We start from the raw sequence: 22,234 nt of genomic DNA, 5'->3' as shown, positions 1-22,234 counted from the left end.
AAGGAATTGAAACATGACTGTGGATTTGAGTAAAGAATAAATAAATTGTAAGTATAGTTTATAAGTGTTCTTTGAATTCATAATAGTTAAAAATCTCAATACGCTATTCCTACATTATAAGCAATAAAATGGAAAGTGTTTGGAAATGAAGAAATAAATTGAGATTAGAAAGACATGTTAGAAAAAGTGATAGGATTAATTTCCGACAAAGAAAAACATTAGATAGTGATTAGTGGTAGAATATGCAGTTGGTGTGAAGGAAGGCATGCATGCACAAACACAGCCTTAGGCACAGGCTTTACAGCAGAGTGGATTTTGTTTGTTGACTTCTTCATTGGGCACTACCACTATGTTAGCTTAATGGGAGACCAAGCAATGGAAAAATGTGGCAGAAGATGAACAATTATGAACCCAGCACTCTTAATAATGAACCAATGCTTTGAATTAATGAGTGTCTGTGTTTTGGATAATCATTGCCTCTATTATTGATGCTGTCAATCATAATAAGCAGAAATTAATGAAACAAAATTTGAAATCAAAGTTGGAAAAATGGCAAAAAAAAAATATAGCTCAGATGTGTCACGAATCTTCTGAAGATCAGAGGAGTGTGATAGACCCAACTACCACAGTGGACACAAGTTCGTCATAGCTAGTGGATGCACCAGCCGGGAATCGATCCCGGGTCTGTACCGTGGCAGGGTACTATTCTACCACTAGACCACTGGTGCTTGTTGTTTTAAAGTGTTTCAAAAGATCTTTGAAGCTAACTTTCATTGATATTGTTAGGAATCTCCCTCTTAGTAATTATTTTCTTATTCTTACCAAATTTACTTTTGATTCCTTGCATACCTTTCATGATGTGATTCCACTAGCCATATAGAGAATGATTCTTGACATTCTTAGGAATCACCTTGAGCTGGACATTATAGAGGCACTTTTTCTTAGAGTTAGATCATTGTTCTAAGACAAGAACTCACCAAAAACTAGTACCAAATCCCAAACTCATTTGGATGAACCAAATATTGTCAAATTGAATCAACAAAGAGATTAAAACTGGAATTGACCGAACAGAATTGAACAATTGATCAAATGAACCGAACCAAAACAGAAATTAAAAACAAAAACAGAACATAGTGTTGGAAAATAGAAAAACTGAAACTAAACAACTCAAGAACACAAGGCAACATGAACAATTGAAGAAGAAGAAAGGAAGGAGAAGAGAATGCTCATGAAGATGGAAGGAGGATGGATGATCTCGCCACTAGAAGTGTGGAATGCTCCTAGATGAGAGTGATGCCGCCACTTGAGGACTCCATTGATCCATCAAGATAAGACTAGAGAAGAAGGCTCCAAAAGCTCTCCAAAGGTCACTCAAAATTTGAGTAGAGTTTTATTAGATTAATTCCAATCTGAATTTTACAAAGAGAGCACCTCTATTTATAGCCTAAGGTGCTGAAATGTAAGCTACACAAATTCAAAAAAAACTCCCTCCCAAAAAGCTTCTAGAATTTGCGCCTAAAACAAGGCATGAGGAAGGTGTGATCCTTTCTCTCACTTTGGCACCTCCTTATTTACTCCTACACCTATCTACTAATACACCCCCCCTAAGACTCTTAACTAAAGACTAAAAGATGCTTTAACAATAGAGGTTTCTAATGTTTCCCTCTAAGCACCTTTCTAAACAATATTTATTTAAAACTTGGCCTTGCCCTTCATGGGATGGTCTTTGGGCTTTTGTGGGCTTTGGCCTTCTTGGGCTTGGGCTTGGGCTTTATCTTTTGCAAAGATTAACAAGAAAAACTTTAAATGTGAAGGCGAATGATCTTGTTCTTCATTATAAAAAGCCACATTTAGTTGATTCTCATCATACTCCCCGAGTTGGAGAGAATTCGCCCACGAATTCTGAATCCCTGCATATAACAAAGTCAGTGTACTTTTACAATCAAAAGAGTAAAAAAAAGGAATACATGACTTAGTAGAGGGAATCAAAGGGATTGCAGAAAAGGAGGTCCTATGAATCAACCAAGTTGGAAAAATTTGTTTGGGAATGATGATATTTTTTGGAAAAAGACCTCTTAAATGGTGAAACCCATTAGGAGGTATGAAAAAATCATCCTTAACATATTTTAACCAAGGTGGTGTTGAAATAGGAACCTTGGGTAATGAAAAAGATAAAGAAGAAGAAGACCTTGGAGGGTCCATTTGAGGTATAGCACGAGTCAACATGATGGATTTAGAGGAGAAAATGGTGTGACTCGGTGTAGTACTTACTTCTTTTTCTTTCTCATTTTCTCTTTTAGTTTTCATTTTTATTTGGTCCTCATGAACCTCTTTGGGAGAGAGGGGTTTTAATATAACCTTGCGCCCTAGGAAGGAAAAAGACATTGTATTGGATAGGCCATCATGTAAAACATGTCTATCATATTGCCAAGGCCTTCCTAAAAGAAGATGAGAAGCTTCCATGGGCACAACATCACATAAAACCTCATCTTTATACTTTCCTATAGCAAAGTTAATGAGGACTTGTTTATTCACCATGATTTCACCTACTTCACTAAGCCATTGTAATTTGTAGGGCTTGGTATGAGAGATAGTGGGTAAGGCTAACTTCTCCACAACTCTTGTACTAGCCACATTAGTGCAACTTCCCCCATCAATAATCAAGGAACATAACTTGTTGTTGATAAGACATCGGGTGTGAAAAATATTTTCTCTTTGAGTATCATTCAAAGATTTTGGAATTGTGCCCAACATACGTCTTACCATCAATAAGTCACCTTCACAAGGACTTTCACTCTCATTTTCACTTGATGGTCTAGAAGGTGAAGAATGCCTAGGTGAAGTGGAATCATGCTCACTAACTACAATGCCTTCATGCATGTACATACTTCTTTTAGAAGGGCAATTAGCAGCAATGTGACCATATCCCAAACATTTAAAACACTTTTGACTAGACGATTTAATTGGGGATTTAGGCCTAGAAGTAGATGGCGTAGGATCCTTGGGTTTGAAAGAAGAATCTTTGGAAGGATGTTTAGAAAAAGAATTTTTGGTTCTCCAAGACTTGGAGTAGTATCCATCATTGGAAGCATTTTTGAAAGAGTTTTTCTTAGCAAGTTGGGCTTCCACCTTCATTGCAAGATGAACTAAAGAGCCCAATGATGAATACTCTTGTAACTCAACAAAGTCTTGAATATCCTTCCTAAGACCACTCACAAACCTAGCAATCATAGCTTCCTCACTTTCCTCTAATTCAATTTTAAGCACAAACGTTTCTAGCTCTTTATAATATTCATCCACATTTAGCGTGCCTTGTTGAAACCGTTGGAGTCTCAACATGAGGTCTTTCCTAAAATGTGGGGGCACAAATCTAGCGCGCATTTGATCCTTTAAAGAGTTCCAAGAGTCCACGGGAGGACCCTTGTGATAGATAATGTCCTTTACAATTCCATGCCACCATTTCATGGCATAATCACTAAACTCTAGGGTGGCTAGCTTAAGCTTATGCTCATCTTGGATCTCATGGATCTCAAATATTTGTTCACACTTAGCCTCCCAATCTAAATATACATTAGGATCACTTGAGCCATTGAAACAAGGAAGCTTGACCGAAGGTAGCCTAGCCTTTGCATCTTGGTAGTAGCCATTGCCATAGTGAGGTCTCTCCCCTTGGTTGTGATGTCTATGTCCAAGGAATTGGGGTGGAGTTCTCCTTCTCCTATGGTCATCTTCACGGCCAACATCATTTGAAGAAGCTCTTGAAGATGGTCTATGAGAATGATGTCCATCATGGATAGAAGGAGATGGTCTAGCTTGTTGGACCTCCATCTTTTGCATTTTCTCCTCCAACCGTCTAATGGTTCTTTGAGCTTCATGTAATTCACCAAGGATTGAAGCTTTGGAAGGAGAATTCTGCTTGTAGGATGCATCACTTGAAAATCCAGCCATTTGTAATTAAAAAACAGCAAACACACAAAAACAGCAAACAAGTTAAAAATTAGCAAAAACAGTGAGCTTTGGCAATGAAACTGCCGAAGTGAAATGAAGCTGAAAAAAGAGATCACTCTCAAAGAAACAATGTAGAAAATTGCACTAAAGATTCGAAGAAAGGGTGTGGTTATGTTCACGTGTGTTTGAAATCTGATATATAAAATTATACCAAAGATTTTACTAAATGGGTTATGATTGCATTCAAATGGGTGTGCAAAACACTAGGTATGACAAATGAACTCGTCTCTGCCGGTATTATTCGAACTCATCCCAAAATTGACCGTTAATTCCCACATTGACTAGGTATGGGTATGGGTAATACTCATTTTTTTAATTGGGTATGGAGACAGAGATGGGTACTAATCCCTATCCTCACATTCATCATCATTTTAAATTATTAAAACACCTTTAATTATTAGGTAACCTAAAAACACGTATATTAAATTTTCTTTGGTTCTTAGTTTCGTAACATAATTATAGGTAATACATTTCATTATTTTTACTATTTTCCAGAATTATTTGAACTTTATTGAACTGTTATTTGATACTCTAGATTGATATTTATATAATTATAATTTCTTGATATTTAACATTGGAGAAAAAATGTGTATCATTTTGACATTAAATACTTGATACTATCACGTTTTCTTTGTTATATTTTTTATTTTTTTATTTTAAAAAATATTTAATTAATATTTGAAAGAGTAAGGGGACATGTACAAAAGTATACTCGTTCCTCGACGAGATTGAGGATGACTTGAAAAGCTCATACCCATTGGGTGTGGAAATGGGTTGAGGATGACATGAAAAACTCATACCCATTGGGTATGGAAATTAGGATGGAGATAGACTTTTACTTTAAGGATGTGGATGAGATAGTCAAACATGCACTTGTTCCGTCCTGTTGCCATCCTTATGAAACACATAAAAAATTTGTGTTTGAGGTTCAACCACAGGATTGTGGTTGTATCCACACAAGTGTGAGAGGTATACTTATGTAGAAAATTGCACGAAGTTTGACCATAGGACTCTTAATCTTGTGGTGTGGGTTTGAGCCTACGATGGAAGCCAAATTTTCTTACTAAAAACTGGATTGTCTTTGCATGAGCGGTTGGAAAAGTAAAACCTTTTTAGTTAAATTGTGGATGAAGAATGAGCTTTGCAAGAGTTTTTTCAAGTATTAACTGAAAGTTCACTTGTAAAAACTCTTTGACACTCAAATGAGTAATATGTCATACTATTATATATACGGGTAAAGATTACATAAACACAGATTTTACAGAGAATTTGTACTTAATGTTAGATTAATATAGGATTTAGGATATTTGTACTAATTTAAGTCCACTATCACGAGAGTCCAACACATGTCAAGATACATATTTAATAAAATTTATTACTTTCAATTTCTGTATATCTATCACTAATTTAAATGTTGAAGAACTCTTCATAAATGCTTTTACACTTGACTGAGGACCAAAAGTCAGAAATCTGTTAGGAGCTAACAAAAAAAACTGAATATTGTTTGCGTTGTATTCTTTCCAACCCATAGAAAACATAAATAATTGAATATATACTTTCCTCAATATGTATTCTTAATCAATTAATTATTATTTATATATATATATAAAGATTACTAATCACATTTAAAAAAGAGGGAAAGCTCAGATGTGTGGAGACGACTCGTCTGAATGAACAGAGGACTCGCCTGAAAGATCACAGGACTCGTCTAATGAAATAATCACATGAATGTGATAGACCATCCTCACATGTGCACACACAGATTCATCATAGCTAATTAAATGCACCAGCCGGGTATCGAACCCGGGTCTCTACGGTCGCAGGATACTATTCTACCACTAGACCACTGGTGCTTCTTATGCCGTCATTAACTAAGTCTTTATCTATACCATACATTTTAATTCTAATGTTTACTATCCTACTTTTTTACTTTTTGTTTACAAATTTAAATATCTAAGTCTTTGTGTTTACAATTTAAATAAATAAAATGAAAACATATATAAAATTGAATGTTACAATTAAATTATATATTTTATATGAAATCTAAAATAAAGAGATTAAAATTGTAATTGCATTTCCTTGGATATTTTATAAATGAGGCCTCATTCATATGTATTTTAAATAAAGTTGATAAGTGGTGCATAAAAACTTCCATAACATTTTATGTCTGAGGAATGAGATTCGATTTATTTATTTTTTCCTTTCAATTTTACTCTTGACTCTTTTATCTTTGATTTAGACTCTTTCTTCCTGCACCTCTATACCTTCTTCTTTCACCTTCATAAATTTTCAGATTTTCAAAAATGTCTCTCTATAATATTTCGAATTATGTAATCCGAAAGTCATTTTTTAAATTTGTAATTAACTTTCAGATTACATAATCCGAAGCCTTTTTTCATATGCATGATTACTTTTTAGATTACATAATTCGGAAACTAATCTATGGAGGTGACAAAGAAAAATAAAAATGTATTTTCAAATAATATATAGAGGTGGCAGAAGAAGATATGCAGGTGCAGGAAGAAATAATCTTTGACCTATCATAATTGAATACGGTAAATAGACTATTCAAATTGGTTTAAATAGAAATAAATTTTCAAGCAAAAGAAACTAAACAATTAACTTTAGTTGCAGAAAGATTTAAAAATCAGAATTACAATTTCCCGTAAAAAAATTAATTTGTAACTAATCATTTATTCTCTGAAAATAGCAGTTTTTTATCTTCAATATACGTTTTTCTATAATTTAGTTCCTGAAAGTTGAAAATTACTTTCTAGTTTTAGCTTTTCTTGAACTTGAAATTTTCACGGAATAAGTTACAGAAAAACCTACATTCAAACATTTAATGTAATCGTTTGTTTCTACGAAATCGTATATAAATATTAATAATATAAGAATAAAAATCAAAACATTATTCACGACAAAGAGTAAGTACCAAAAAAACTTGCACTTAGGCTGAAATATTTTTCTCCAGCCAATATCTTTTAATAAAAATACCAAAAAAATAATGGCGCCCCTTATTTAGAAGGAATTAAAATTCGATAAATATGTTAAATAATATAGGCTGATATAAAAATTATTAACTACTTTTCAAAATAAATAAAAAAATTATGCCACATTATACTTATCATTAAATCAATTAAATAAAAACCATTAATATATAAAAAGTAAATACATAATTAACTTAATAATTTTTTTAATGTTGTTTTATTATTATTTAAAAAGAATAATATTTATAATATTTTGTAAAAATATTTACTTCATATATTAAAAGTAAAAACAATATGAAATGAAAATAAAAACAATATATTAAAAATAAATTTTACATGTTTAAGTATATTGCATCTTTTTAAAAATACAATATTAAAATCAAGGGAAAAAAACTATTTATCATGTATTTTTAAATGAAAGTAAATTGTGTGATTTCCTTATTTATTAAATTAATAAATCATTTGATAGAATTATGTACTTCATACTGATATAATTTTCCTAATTTATTATAATTGCTCTTAATATTTTCCATTTACCTAATTAAGTCAGTGATACAAAATAGAAAAATATTTTAGATCTAAATGTAAAAATTGTATACAAGAACTAAAAAAGTCAATAAATTTTTTATATTTATTTTTAAAAATATTGGAAAATGACACATTTGAGTTGTACTAAAAAAGAAAAGAGCTACACCAAATAGGCTGATAAAACATCCTACCATGATAAGACTATATTTTATGTACAACGATAGAATCTTGACTATTGTTAAAAATACAACTTACATCCAAACAAAAAATATGCTAATTCTTCTATTTGTATCCTGCTTTTGGCCGCTGGATTAGATTCAATCAAGCCTACGTCTATTAACAAAATCTTATCATTATGAGCTACACAACATCATGATTACTACTACCGCGCATTTTTCTGGGAGGCATCATCAAGGCAATTCGAATGGCCAAGAACTCCACCAAAGACACTGCTGTCATGAACAAAAATAAGTATAAAATATCACATTAATTGAACAATACTTCGTCTCAATTTATATAAAATTAAAGACAACATGTTGCTAGGAAAAACATCAGCCACGCATCAATCATCTATATTCAGATAAAGTAACATCTGGGGCTGGGCTAATCTCACCAAGTGAAATCACAAAATGAATCCAATAAGTCATTGTACTTTACTAAAAAAACTACATTCACGAAAGACAAAAAAACACTTGAAGGTCTTGTGTAACGCTTCTATTGAAGTTTTCTTCAATCCTCTTCCAACTCTTTCCAGAGTAATTTTCTTTCAATAAACTCTAACTGTTTTCTTTTCACGTAAAAGACTAAACAATCTTAAGAGAGACTCCGTCATCTTTTCCTCAGTACACTACTTCAGATTTCATATATCCCTGCTAGATAATAAAACACAATTCAACACCCAATCTATCACATTGCATCCACCATGTTCAACAGGAAGCAAACAAAAACGACCAGTAAAGATTTAGGTGAATCACTGATATTTCTCCAGTCGCCTCTCCTCACTGACAGCATTTCAGCCATTCAGACCTTTCTTCAATTTTGAGATCATCAAGCAAGGTCAAGAATAAAATCGGGCGAACACCCAAAAGCCAAGGAAAATACTAAAATATACTAACGGCAACTGACTGAAAATTTTGGGTATCCATTTCAGTAAGATATCTAAACTTTCTGTTGTACACTTCAAAGCTACAAACAACAGAACAGAACTATAAACTCAACCTCAGGAAATCACCTGATATATACATCCCTAAAAAATGAAAAATAAAAACGGATGCAAGAGGCAAAAAAAAGAAACCAGAATATACATGCACCTTTTGTACAAAGGACCAAATGAAGCAAAGAGAGAACACGGAAAACATAACACTCGATCTAGTTTAGTCTATTTAGTTAGTTTCTAAGGCTACTCCCAGCAGTTTTCTACTTATTTGGTACTCTCATTTCTATCTGTTCACCAAATCTAGAAGAGACCCAGTGTTGAGGGAAGCTATCTTCATTTTTGAGACGAATGCACATTGTTCTTACTTCTTACTTCTTACAAAATCGCCATCCTTGGTAGCACCTGCTGAAAGGTAGGGAAGTCATAATAGTTTCCATGTATTGACCATTACTGCTAATGCTATTACATATTCACCATCCTTCACTGGCACTCAGTGGGAAAGTGGAGGAAAGTCATCTTCATTCTTCAAACGATAAGCTTGCACGTCAATCCTGAATCTCAAACCAACACCCCCTTTAAAGGAGAGGAAAACTAGGAGTACAAACTATAATTTTAGTGCTTTAAGCTCTAATGAAAGTTGCTACCATTTAACATCATAAATAATCTCAATAGCAACAAAATAATCAACACTGGAAGAATTACATTACCTTTTGGAATCAACTGCAGACAATGAATTAGACTTCTCCTCTGTCACCACCCCCGTGTTAGGCACAGTGCCCCTAGATGTAGAAATCCCAGAGTCTGGGTAATTGCCCATATCAGCTCTTGGGGCTACACGAGGCTGAGGGATTACAGATCCAGATTCTTGTTTCTCAGATGAGTGAAGGAAACCGTTAGCATAATGTGACCCCCATGTTGAAGGTTGAGGGAAATAGGTTTCAGATGATCTTGTTTTGGTGCTACCAATAGTAGAGTATCCTTCTAGAGAATATTCAAAGGTTCCTTCCGCAGACAAATTCGTTTCTTGTGGAGCTAGGGCCAAGCCATTGTTACGGGTATGTCTCTGCAGATGCCCATGAGAACCTGGTGCTTGCCCCCTTCCCCTTCCTGGAATTGGCCTGTTATCCCTGAATGGACGGGAACTCTGCAAAATTAAAAGCTTAACAATTATTAGATGATGACTCAATCACTAGAAAGTATGTGTATGAATAGATTAGAAGTGTCCGTCCAATTTTAATTACCATGTTGGGAAAGTATGCGCCTGTTCCTCGAATTTTCCTTTTTTCTTCTGAAGCAAAAGCCGTCATTGGAAGAGTAGGATGATTGATGACGTAAACTTGTTGCCCAATTACACAATTTGAGTTTGCCTGAGAACGAATACTGTGATTAATTTGTACACATTGACGAACAGTTTCCCATGGATTCCTATTTGGGAACTTCGGAGATCTAGGAGGGCTAGGCACAACAGGAGAGACAGTATAACCATTACACATCTGACCATATTGTAAGTTTCCAATGTGACTGTGATAATCCCCAGTAAGGTCCAACAACGACATTGAAGCTTCAGTACCCCCAGAAACATTGGTAGTGTATCTATCACTATGAAAGAAATTATTTTCAAGGATATTAGCATATGTTGAAACAGCTGAACCATAAGATGCCATATTCTTTTCATCAGTATGTGATCTGGGAGAATTGCTCACCATACCTTCATCAATAACAGTATTTAGAGCAGGTTCACTGTTTGAAATATTATTTTCAATTTGCCCATTCGAACAATATGACAAATCATTAGCACTTGCTATATCCAATACCCCAGATGTTGCAAAATCCCTAGAATCTTCACTAAGCTTAAAACTTGCAACTGCATTTCCATCCCCGGAGCAATCAAAGAACTCCCCTGCCAAAGAGGAGGCATCTTGTATTTCCTCTCTGCTTTCATAATTATGTTGATTTCCAGGTTTGTCATCCTTTTTAGATGCTGTAGATAAGCTCAAAACTGACTTGTCTACATTCAACTGAGTGCTTCCATGCCTTTCCAGCGTGTTTGCAAAGAACCTAATAAGCTCATCTGCTATTCTATCGTCTGGTAACATAAGAATCCAGCCAAGTTTACGGGCACCATACTTAAAAGCACTGCGTATTCGGAAAAAATTACCTGAAAGAAAAAAGAATAATGCAACCATCAGGAAGAGACATTGAACAAAAGCAAGGCCTCTATAACTATTTTTTTTATGCTTCGTGTGTCCATGGACACTATATAAAACAAAGCATATATAGCCTCAGTACTGTTGCAGTGACAATATTTGTAAAGGTAATACAATACTATTACTGATTTGTAGTACAGTGGAAGCAAACAACACATTAGTGAAGTTCACCGATTTACTGCCAGCCCTATAGCATTACATCATACTTTGGGTACAACGCTCTTGATGTAAGAGTGCCTTAGCAATTATGTTACCAAATTATAAGTTTAAAATAGGTTTAATTACATTTTTTATTCTTATAATTTACCTTGACTTTGATTTTGGTTTCTATACCTTAAAAGTATAGCTTTCTTTAGTTTCATTCTGTTCACCTTTTGATTCTCATAGTTTTGTAACATTTAAATTTTTGTTCTTATAGTTAACAAAACATTTATGTTCATAGTCCTCTTGTACATCTAGTACCATATTGCGGTGGCAAGGGAAAAAACCTAAAGAAAACGAAACTATAGGGGGCAAAACCAAAAATTATAAAGTATAAGGAAATAATCAAGGTAAAATCTAGGGGACAAAAATGTATTTCAACTTAAAATATAATAACATTGGTTTATCCATACATAACTGTTCTTACTTTCAATTGAAAAAACAAAATCTAAATGAAAGAAAAACATAAGTGCGTCAAAATAGCATACACAAAAAGTATGATGTAGATGCATCAAAGACCATACAACATGGTTTTAAGCTTCTTTGCTTTTATCAACTTTCTAGTAGATGCTAATTTGACATCACAAATCTTTGATTGACTAAACTTTTACCAATTATCATTTCTTCTAACAAGTACCTCCATAAGAATTATACTAGTGTGACTTGAGAGAATTGTCTACACTAAATTTTCACTCTGAAGGGTGTCTACAAGGAAAAGGATACCTTCCAAAAAGCCATTCCAGGGAAGGCGAGAGATCTCAACATAAGGTGGGAGATATGAATACTGATTTAATGGTGCTTTCAGATAGCATTTCTTACCAAAAATGATGGGAGATATGGATACCATGTCAGATTCAATGAAGGATGACTCCATCACCAAGGGAATTAAGATTAGGTTTTAAAAGCAAAGCATTAAAATATACCACCTAAAGATATCAAATTAGATCAGAGACAAATTTCAAAAGAATCAAGAGTCAGATTATTCAAGTAGAATTTTTACAAGGCCCTGTGTGGAATTTTGGACAGACAAAGTGTAATAAGAACCATGGGAGAACCACAACACAAAAGCTAGCTATTATATTTGAGAACCCAAAGAGGTATAAATAAACCCCACATTAGAGTCTCGTTCTTTCGATGTGAGGCTTAAGTCTCATCCACCACACTCTGCAGCCACGTCACTCACACTGACTGGCTGAGCACTAGTCCTTTGACTAGGACCAGGAAACACTGTAATGCTGGCATCACCAATTAGCAGCAGAGAAACATGGTAGAAGACCAAGGTAACAATGGATAAGAACCCAAAGAAAGTCACAACACAAAAGCTAGCTATTGTAGTTGGAGCGCCCAATGTCTTACAAACCCCCACAGAATCCCATACTTCCAATGAAGGACTCATGTCTCATACCTTGCAATTGAATCCTAACTAAGTGCTTATTCAATTAGAGTTTGACAACTCAACTGCCACAATTCATGAAATGCTTCTGGAGAAAATGAGCATTTGGGGTTTTGATAAATCATTAAAATCAATAGCACAGCCAAGTGACCAAACCCAAAACTGCCGATCTCCATTCTGAAGTGTATAAATAAAAATTAAACTACACACACAAATTCTTATAAACTTAATTTGGTTATATCTCTAATCGATATGGGATCTCCAACATCCTCAAAAGAGAAATAAGTTATCCCTAATAAGTTCAATGGTAAATATTATCCCCTTAAAAAAAATTAAAACAAAACAACCTTTAAAAATCAAGACAACATGATAAATCTAGGTAAAGAATATCATAAAACACAATTCAGTAGTCATCAAGACTAAAAGTTAAACATTACATGCCTTTATTGACACTCCGGCCAAGATTGTTGTTTTCCTTCAATGGATCAATGATGTTAAGATGTTTCTGGGGAAATACACGCAAATTTAAATCGGGCCCCCTTGATGGTACTGAGAATGATTCCACACAGCTTCTAATGAATTCTTCAGTCAGTAGGGTATTTCCTCCATTTTCAGGGCCCTCGGCTTCACACAGCAAGAAACCAATAAAAAACATAAAGATGCAGGACAAAACCAAAAAGAAAAAAGAAAAGAAAAATATGCCTACCTACTATATTAGGCAGAGAAGATTTGCTAACTGGTCCCTTCAAACTAACACAATAATTGTCCCAATCAAATTTGCTGAAGTAGTCCAAAAATCTGTAGAGAACCTGGAAAAGGGCAGATCACAAAATTCTTACTGAAAGGATGCATCACCATCATCATATGATGCAGATTTTCTTTTCCCTAAGCAAAAGTACGATCCAGGCATACTTGATGGAGAACTTACTGCTAGAGGACCATCTAAGGATACATGAAACTGATGGAAAATATACAGAACCAATGTTTCCAAAGCATATGTTGAAATCAGACCATGATGAGCACCCAGTACACGGCTCTCATAATAGCACCAAGCTTTAATCAGGATAATACTACGTTTGAAAAGATGATCCTTGGCAACAAGTCGATCAACCTATAGATTAAAAGAACAGAGTTTACTTAATACCATACACCAGGAACACATGCTATATAATATTATAATTTACAATATAAAACAAAAGGTAGACTCAAGCTGTATTAACAGCACTCCACGACATGTGGATGCATATAGATTGCAACAAATAATATTTGTTTCTAAAGTCTAGAGACTCAAATAAAATAAAGCAAATGGAATAAAAAATAATTAAGCTATCTGAAATATAAAGCCAGGACGAATTGTAATACCTTCTCAAGAAAACATAATGTACTGAGTCCTCCTAACTGATTGAAAGAGATGTCTACAACAATATCCTGTACTATGCATTTAACAAGCTTAACCTGCAGAAAAAACATATGAACTATAAAAATATAAACACATTATTAAATAAAAAAGAAAGAAAAATCAATTCAAAAATACTGCACCAAAGACGCCATTAGGCATCATTGATAAATAAAAGATTTCAATAGGTATAAGGAATACTGAAATATAAAAGCTATGTCCACAATAAGCTGGCTAGCAAAATCAGCCTAGCACATCAACTGAGCAAAGTTACACAGATACACTTTTTGCTGTCCTTGTATGATGAGAAAACATAAATAAATTTCAAAAACCAACAAGAACTGGCAGGTGCTGCTCTAGATCTAGTCAAAGCTGCCAAAATACAGTAAACTACCTTCACATAGATTGAAGAAATAAGTTGAGAAGTAGAAAGACATTTTCATAACATACTGAGCAAATAGCACAAACAGAACATACTTAAAACTGACAGCTTTGGAAAAGAGAATAGGGGGTAAAGGAAGAAGCAATTATTTGGATGCTTCTAAACGACTCAGTTTCAATACAGGGGAAAAATGATTGGGCCATACTTGAGAGTGAAATCTATTCTCCTCCAAAAAAATGTAAAAATAAATACAGATCCAACTTTTTCCAAGTTCATGAGTCATAACAAGTTGACAACTCTTTATTTCTAATTTACTAAGGCAGTTGGCATAAAATAAATTTAAACTAAAATGCATTCAATTTCTGATAAGGCATCAATTAAGAAAGCGGAAATAACCTCTGCATCAATGAAACGAACATCCTTTACTTCATATTCAGCAGCTTCATTATTTTCCTCTCCATGAAGAACAGCACGAACATCAGATACCAAACCATCCTCAATGTTTTGACAACTGAGTGCAGTTAAATCAATATCTCCATCTGGAAGGTATGTTTTTAATGGAACTGATCCATATGGAAAAACCTGTAATGAATAATGTATAACATCAATATGTATATATACCACATTAGAAAGAATCCTGTCAATCACTGCCTGAAATCAAGAAATTTTATTCGTCAAAATCTGCACAACAATCAGCTGCACTAAATTGAATAAGCCCTTTAAAAGAAAAAAGGCACAAACCACCAGCCTTGGTCTATATGGCAGTAATATCTTCTTTTAATTCAAAAGGAAATAAAATAAAAACAAGAGATCATTGCACGCTGATAAAAACTCAAGCACTTGGGGAACTCACTCTTAAAATCTAGTTGTTAAGAGGAGGAAGCTACACACTCAAATACTTAATTGAACATTAAAATCCAGTTAAAGGGGGAGAACTAGGCACTTACATACTATACCAAGCATCCCATAATACCTGAAGTGGGACTTAGACAACCATAATATTTTAGTCCCTATCACATACACCCAATACAACCATTTCACTGGAAGGTATCACTGGGTAATAGGTTTATCAATTCAGGACCTTCAATGTCAGACAACAGAGTAGTACCTTAGGCAGTGTTCTTGTTCAAGTAAGTCATGCCTTTAGAACCTTACTGATTATAAAATAACTGAAACACTCCAAGTTTGTTAAACTCTACAGAAGAGAGAAACCTTGAGCTGAAACCGTGTGTTTCTGAGACAATACGGATGATTTATTTATATTGAGAAAAATGAATCAATACAATAAATAGAAGAGATTTGATATTCACTGTTAACAAAGATATATGAGAATAAATAAAAACATTCTTATTAATACATATAAAATCTAGATATTCTGGATTATATAGGATCAGCTCCTTATTGACAAAGTCATTTGAGTACATAACCATGTGTCAATGGATGAGGGTAGCAAAACACCCTTTGTTAATTGGACTTTCTCCACTCCATTTATTACTATAATGTTATGCTTGAGTAATTGGCAAATAGTTGTCATCCCAAAGAAAATACAGAGGTATTAGAAGAAAATATCAAGGGAACTATAGGAATTCGGAGAAAAAACCAATCAAAATTTAACTAAATTTAAGAGCATGGAAGTATAAACAAAAAATATGAATAATGTTGTGCTTGGAATCACTAAAAACGAGCAATCTTACTCGATTTTGAAAAAAACAATATTATGTTTAGATATCAGCATAAAAAAAAGACTTGAACTGATTTAGAAATCAAATTCCATGTTTGCTTAGATAAATTGATTTTAAATCACATTAAAGATTAGATTAATTAACTTTAAATAATTAACTTAAATCAAATGGCAATTAAAATAATTAAACTCAAATCTACCCAAATCCATTCAATTTAAAATATTTCAATTAGTACACTACAAAAAATGGATCTGCTTTTCCAAATCAAAGTCAATTTCTATGGTATAACTTCATAACAAATTTTATCCTAAATAAATTATTTTCATAGATCAAATCAACTCTTGATTCTTTTAAATATTTGATTCCAAATATACTCTAAAAATAGTTATTACAAACACAAGCCAAATGATGGCTAATAAACAATAATTGATGTAGATAAAGAAAGCTACAGACAAGAACATAATTTTTTTTTGGGTGCAATGCTGTTTCTCATACATAAACTAATTTGTGCCTGTCAACCGACAATATTTTTATAGAATATATTGCATTGACCTCTTTGATTAGCACTTACTATACATAAAGTGTTAAGAGACCTCACATTGATTAGAGATTAGGACATTTCATAGTTTCTAAAGGGATGCAAACCTCACCTTATAAGACAATTTTATAAGGTTGAGTTAGACTTAAAGTTCACTTCTTAATAAGGTATCAAAGTCATTTCAAGTCTATCCTAACGATTGTTTGTTTGGCTTATCAGGTTACCCGCTATCGAGTCATTATCAGACCACCCATAATATAGAGTCTCATGTACGAGTTGATAGCCTCAGCGTGAGAGGGTTGTTGGAGATCCCACATTGACTAGAGATTATGACATTTTATAATATATAAGTGGGTGCAAATCTCACTTTTTATGAGGTTGAGTTAAGCTTAAAGTCCACTTCTTAATTAATATGGTATCAAAGTCATTTCGAGCCTATCCTATCATATGTTTGTTGAGCTTATCGGACCACCCATAATATATAGTCTCACGCACGAGTTGGTAACCTCGGCGAGAACGAGTGTGTTGGAAATCCCGCATTGACTAGAGATTGGGACATTTCATAGTTTATAAGTGGATGCAAACCTTACCTTATAAGCCGATTTTATGAGGTTGAGTTAGGCGCTTAAAGTCTACTTCTTAATATAAAGTAAGAGCTATAATTTCTTACACTCTTAGAAAATAGATTTTAAGCCACTTAACCTCACAAAACCAACTTATAAGGTAAGTTTTACATCTACCTATATATTTAAAATTGAGCATATCTCTAGTTGATACGAGATCTCTAACATAAACAAACAAGGGTACAGGGGCATAAAGACAACACATTAAATAAAAAAAGGATATTAGTGCTATTTTGCAAACAAGGAATGTGTTAATGTAATGAGAGTCACCTCAAAGGAGATCAATGTGATTTCCCTTATTTAAATGGAAAATTAATGCAAAATAGTTAGATATTAGACCGTTTGAGATTTTTACTAATGTTGACACCTTTCTTAAAGCGTGTGCTTTTTACCTATCGCCTCAAATCAGTTATAAGTTTACATGTTGCAAACAATAATGCATAACAGGGAATGTTAGGAAAGTGCATTTTTGTCATAGATACAAAAGCATCAAACTAATATATGCCAAAAAGAATTATATTCATATCAAACATTTATTGTTTTAAAATATATATTTGCTTTATTTTATCTCCAGTTTTTTAACACCAACAAGACATTAATTATTTCTTCCTATAATTGTCTCTTGAAATCAATAATAAGCGAAATGAGAGAGCATTAATGGAATGATATAGTAAGAGGTGTAATATAAAACCATCCACATGGGATAGTTAGTTCATGACATGGAATCGAAGCTTTTAGTACCTAGTGGCCTAGATTTCAATTCTTCCCACCTCCATTTTTCTAATAGAAACTTAAAGTATACCACAATATAAATGGACCTACACCCTATCCACGGTTGGTGTGGGGGAGAAGGTGGCGTTAGAGATGCATCAATATCACTCTTGGGTCTTTACCTAAAAGCTTAAAATTCTCGATGATAGGATATGGCACCAAAGCCTATATGAGCAAGTCTCTAGATTCTACTTTAAATTTATGGAAGCAGTTTTGCGAATTCCAACACAAAATTGTGCATTCCAATGCATGAATTGGAAAGGAGAGACTTGTTGCTTCCGGGAAAAAAGTACTTCCAAGCTGGTCAACCAATGTTATCAAACTCGAAGATCGGAAGGGTGGATAAACATTGTAACTCAATGATCATAAAAAGATCAACACAAATCACAAAATCCTTCCAACAATGCATAATAATTATATTTATATACATCCCATATACATAAAAATAGCTTATAGTAAAATAACAATAATTCATAATAAGTAATTAATCACAACCAACATAAAATAATATGCCCAAACACACTAAAAACAGGTTATGATAATGGCCCAAACGTAAGGCCCATTTCAAGTTGACCCGCAAGCCCAAACCCCACCTTCCTATCATTTTGTTTCTTTAAATGTGAACCCTAATCACTCACCTAACCATGTGACTAGACTCTGCCACCTCTATAACAAACTAAAACCTCATCACCTCTGCCACACTTGATGCAAGACTCATAACAAGCATGGAAGGTGCAAGAAGGTGACCACAAATTCTTAATGACATTTTTCATGATCTTCTCAATGCAACACCGTCACATAGCACTTTCATTGAAACCTACAAAGGTGACAGCAACATCCGACAACAATGTTCGCAACATTCAGTGATAGCAATGGCGATGTTCAACAACAACATCAATAGGAGATACAGGATCATCTTCATTTGTCTCAAAGAAGCGTATCAGAGGGGATCAACGATCCAGCACTTTTCTGCTGAAGCCATGAATTGCATAATTAGTGGTTCCCTGAGCAAATTACCATGGGACCCACCCAAAACTCATAGGATTATTCGAGTTAGCAAGTTAACTCTAGCAATTTTCACAACATTGTTTTAAACTTTAATCCAGACGTGCACTTAAGCTTTTGGAATATTTGGTTAGTAACAGATAATATTTCATGCATAATAGCAAAGTACAATCAGGGAAATGTAGTTATTTTTTCTAGTAAGAGGCCTATTGAATGCCTTTCTTAATCCTTGTGCAAAATCCTAAAACAACAGATATTTTGAAAGAGGTAGAAAAACACATGTAATGTCAAATGATTGCATGTTAATATAAACAACCAGAGTTGCTATGGTAACCGAGCTTAGTTGTCAAGAACTTGCTGATTATTCATATCCAAGTAAAAATTTAGGAATGTCTTAAATCTAAAAATATAATTAATAATTTATACAATGCTTGACAACTCACTTTGATACCAAACCTGAAAAAATGAGTACAAAATTAATGCCCTTCAACAACCGACTCCCTCATCAAATAACTGATTTGCTCATTTTCACCGCATTTCTCATACTCAAAAGCATGATAGAAGTGGAAACAATACAACAGGCACTTGAATTCAGCAAATTTTAAAAGTTAAAAGACGCAACACTGCCATCAAACAACACTTAATCAGTATAACATTACCATAAGACACATTCTTAAATCAGAGACAGAATGAATATGTCAAAAAAGTGGACATAAGTCATTAAAGACATAATAAAGCACTTCAATTCACCTAATCATGGTGACAAACACATTCATATAACGGATAATAAATACATAGCAAACAAGTTGTAAAATGCAGCTAAAAATATTCAAAATGCCTCTGAAGTGTCCAATAACTGACATTAATACGAGTCCACCGTCGGTAAGTAACAGAAATAACATAACAAAACGAACATAACAACTATTTCGAAGTGTTCATGCTTACTCTGTCCCATGGTTCCAACCCACAGCAAAAGAATTCAAGACATAAACAACTACACTCCCTTTTCTTTTCCATTTAGCTGCCCTAATCACCAGTACCAAAAGTGAACTTGGCTAATGCAGCAACTTCTTTACCATCATCAATTCAGCATTGCAACTACCACAATTCCTAATAAAGAAGTTGTCATTTCTCATCAATGTCGCCCTAATTTCAAAAGCAACGCCATCAAAACAACACAAACAACTCCAAACTCGTGGCCAACACCTTCACAATCATCAAAACCATATAAACAAAACCTAACCAGCGAACAAGCACGCCAAGATCGTTAAACTGAATCCAATACAAAAAAGAAAAGCAAACATCCACGCAACCAAAACGACGTCGATAACGACGACCACAATTGAATATTCATGAGAATCGAAGAGAGCGAGCAGCATCACCTCGCAGCGCGCGCCGTACCGAATGAGCCTCTGGACGTAATCGACAACCTCCCTCCGCCTCCGGTCGGCGGCAAGCGTGGGCTGTATGCTGCGGAGAATCTCGCCGGTAGTTTGCTCAGCCGCTGCCCAGGCATCCGCCACTACGGAGGACGGATCGGGATTTGAAATCGGAAGCGGCGGAGACGGCGGCGAGGACCCGCACGGGCGATCCTCCCCGAAAACGATGCCGTTTGCATGAAGATCGCCCATGACTGTCGTTAAAACGGGCACAACCCGACCCGGAATCGGAGTCCGGGGCAGAGGAGAAAGAAAATAAAACGAAAAAAAGAGAGCGGTGGTGTGAATCTAGCAACAGTGGCGCGTGTATGGTTTTTGAAGACGGGAAAACGAAAAGCGAAACGAAGAAAGAAAAGGGAATAAAAAAAATGGATATCTTTCTGCCAAGGGAGCGAAAACCCAATAAAACAAAAAAAAAATGAAGACAGAGAGAAGAGGGAAACAAAGGGCTCGTCTTGTCTCCTACTAGGCTCCTATTTCTGATTTTTATGAAATAATAAATGGACCAATATTTGGGCCTTGGAAAAAAATCATTTGGTGCATATCATGAATCAAGAAAATGGTTTTTCATTAGTCAACTTCCTGAAGTCATAAAAGCAATTATGGATTTATTATGATAGGCATAGGTTTCTACTTTTCTTCTTCATTCTGTTTTTAGGGTTTGTAATTAACTTGCACCCAATGTAACGTGGACCTTGGTTGTGTTGTGGTGAATAGGTGTTGGAGTTGTCAACAAAGATAATAGTAATCTATAAATTTATGAAAATAACTCTCTATGAATGTGTTGTATAAAATAATAAAATAATATGTGTAATTTGTAATTTGGATGTTATTGCATTGAAGTTTAAAATTCTCACCTTGTTACAAAGTTAAGTGATTTTAGTTAATAAAAATAGAGAGAAACTATCTATGTGTAAATAAACATAGCTTCATATTCAGATTATTTATAACTGAACATCAATTATGCCAATGTTATTTTTGGTTGATAATGATGAAAAAAAAAAGTTAATTAAGAGTAAGAAAATTATAAGAGATAAGTTCTTAATACTCTAGAAGTACATTGAAACTGGAAGTTTTGTTAATAATAATGATATTAAGAAAGAAATTATAAATAGAAATACTAATATAGAATCACATATAGATAAAGAAAAACTTTATGATTAATGGTTTATTTTCTTTAATAATATTTAGATTAATTTATGGTATGTCATTTTATTATTAATTTTTAATATAGTTTTTAATTTATTAATGGTAATGCTTTTTATAAAGCATTAGGTTAAATAAAGATGATTTTTCATGAACTTTTTCTTTCTTTCCTTTTACTTCTTTGTTTGTTTGTCTTGTTGAGAGGGAAAAGGAAGATCTTATGGAGTTTTCACTTTATTTTCTTCAATTCTTCATCTAATGACATTTTTAAAAAAATGTAAAAATAATCAATGATCAAAACTATGAATTGTTGTCATATAATATTCAATTTAGAGTTTTTTTCACGTTTGTAAGTTATTAATGTGTGTTATAATTATTTAAATAATTGAAGTTGTTGTGAGTGTTCCAATAAGTAATAGGGCAATTTCAACATATATTCCAAGTAAAATTTAAATTGAGTTAAATGGAAATGTGAGTTGACAGATAGGATACACAAGTTCCAAAGAGAAGTGATTCAAATGCAAAATAAAATAAATAAAAAATTGAGTTACAACATAAATATCTTTGATCCTATAATATCAAACTCAAAAAAATAAAATTTCGAACAAATAGTTGGTAAAAACAAGACAAATACATTTTTCAAATAAAGTATTTAACAAATTATTTTTACATGAACAAGAACAAACAATTATTTATACATACAATATTAATTACAACTATTTCAACGTGTAAGAAAACCACTTATTCATTAAAAGAATAGTTATTATAC

The 22,234-nt window shown here is 33.6% G+C and overlaps 1 protein-coding gene and 2 non-coding genes across 6 annotated transcripts; all 3 read right to left on the bottom strand.

Moving 5' to 3' along the window:
- Nucleotides 1-566: 566 nt before the first annotated feature.
- On the bottom strand, nt 567-652 carry LOC137827333 (small nucleolar RNA snoR114). The gene has a single exon (XR_011083724.1). It is a non-coding gene; the product is annotated as a small nucleolar RNA snoR114 (small nucleolar RNA).
- Nucleotides 653-657: 5 nt separating this feature from the next.
- On the bottom strand, nt 658-728 carry TRNAG-GCC (transfer RNA glycine (anticodon GCC)). The gene has a single exon. It is a non-coding gene; the product is annotated as a tRNA-Gly (tRNA).
- Nucleotides 729-7,698: 6,970 nt separating this feature from the next.
- Nucleotides 7,699-20,855, bottom strand: LOC137823747 (uncharacterized). 4 transcript variants are annotated; one of them, XM_068629002.1, is made up of 9 exons: nt 20,263-20,855; nt 14,658-14,843; nt 13,846-13,938; nt 13,412-13,594; nt 13,190-13,292; nt 12,925-13,107; nt 9,924-10,840; nt 9,390-9,826; nt 7,699-7,975 (listed from the first exon to the last, which is right to left on the bottom strand). In XM_068629002.1, exons 1-9 carry the CDS (start codon nt 20,509-20,511, stop codon nt 7,909-7,911), a joined length of 2,418 nt encoding a protein of 805 aa, XP_068485103.1. In that variant the 5' UTR covers nt 20,512-20,855; the 3' UTR covers nt 7,699-7,908. The 4 variants fall into 4 exon arrangements, with proteins under 4 accessions (XP_068485103.1, XP_068485102.1, XP_068485105.1 ...); XM_068629001.1 differs by having other exon boundaries at nt 7,699-7,978; nt 20,263-20,786; XM_068629004.1 differs by lacking the exon at nt 7,699-7,975 and adding an exon at nt 7,985-8,395 and having other exon boundaries at nt 20,263-20,786.
- Between the last annotated feature and the right edge of the window lie 1,379 nt (nt 20,856-22,234).

This window comes from Phaseolus vulgaris, chromosome 8 (assembly GCF_000499845.2).
Source record: "Phaseolus vulgaris cultivar G19833 chromosome 8, P. vulgaris v2.0, whole genome shotgun sequence".
NCBI lineage: Eukaryota > Viridiplantae > Streptophyta > Magnoliopsida > Fabales > Fabaceae > Phaseolus > Phaseolus vulgaris.
The sequence above is the reverse complement of the archived record's forward strand: the minus strand, read 5'-3'. Positions and strand labels throughout refer to the sequence as shown.

Coding starts and splice junctions, on each gene's coding strand:
- LOC137823747 (XM_068629001.1), bottom strand. CDS start 20,511: ATGGGCGATCTTCATGCAAACGGCATCGTTTTCGGGGAGGATCGCCCG. Junction 10,841..12,924: donor TGGCCGGAGTGTCAATAAAG/GCATGTAATGTT, acceptor TTTTTCTTTCAG/GTAATTTTTTCCGAATACGC. Junction 9,827..9,923: donor GCGCATACTTTCCCAACATG/GTAATTAAAATT, acceptor TTAATTTTGCAG/AGTTCCCGTCCATTCAGGGA.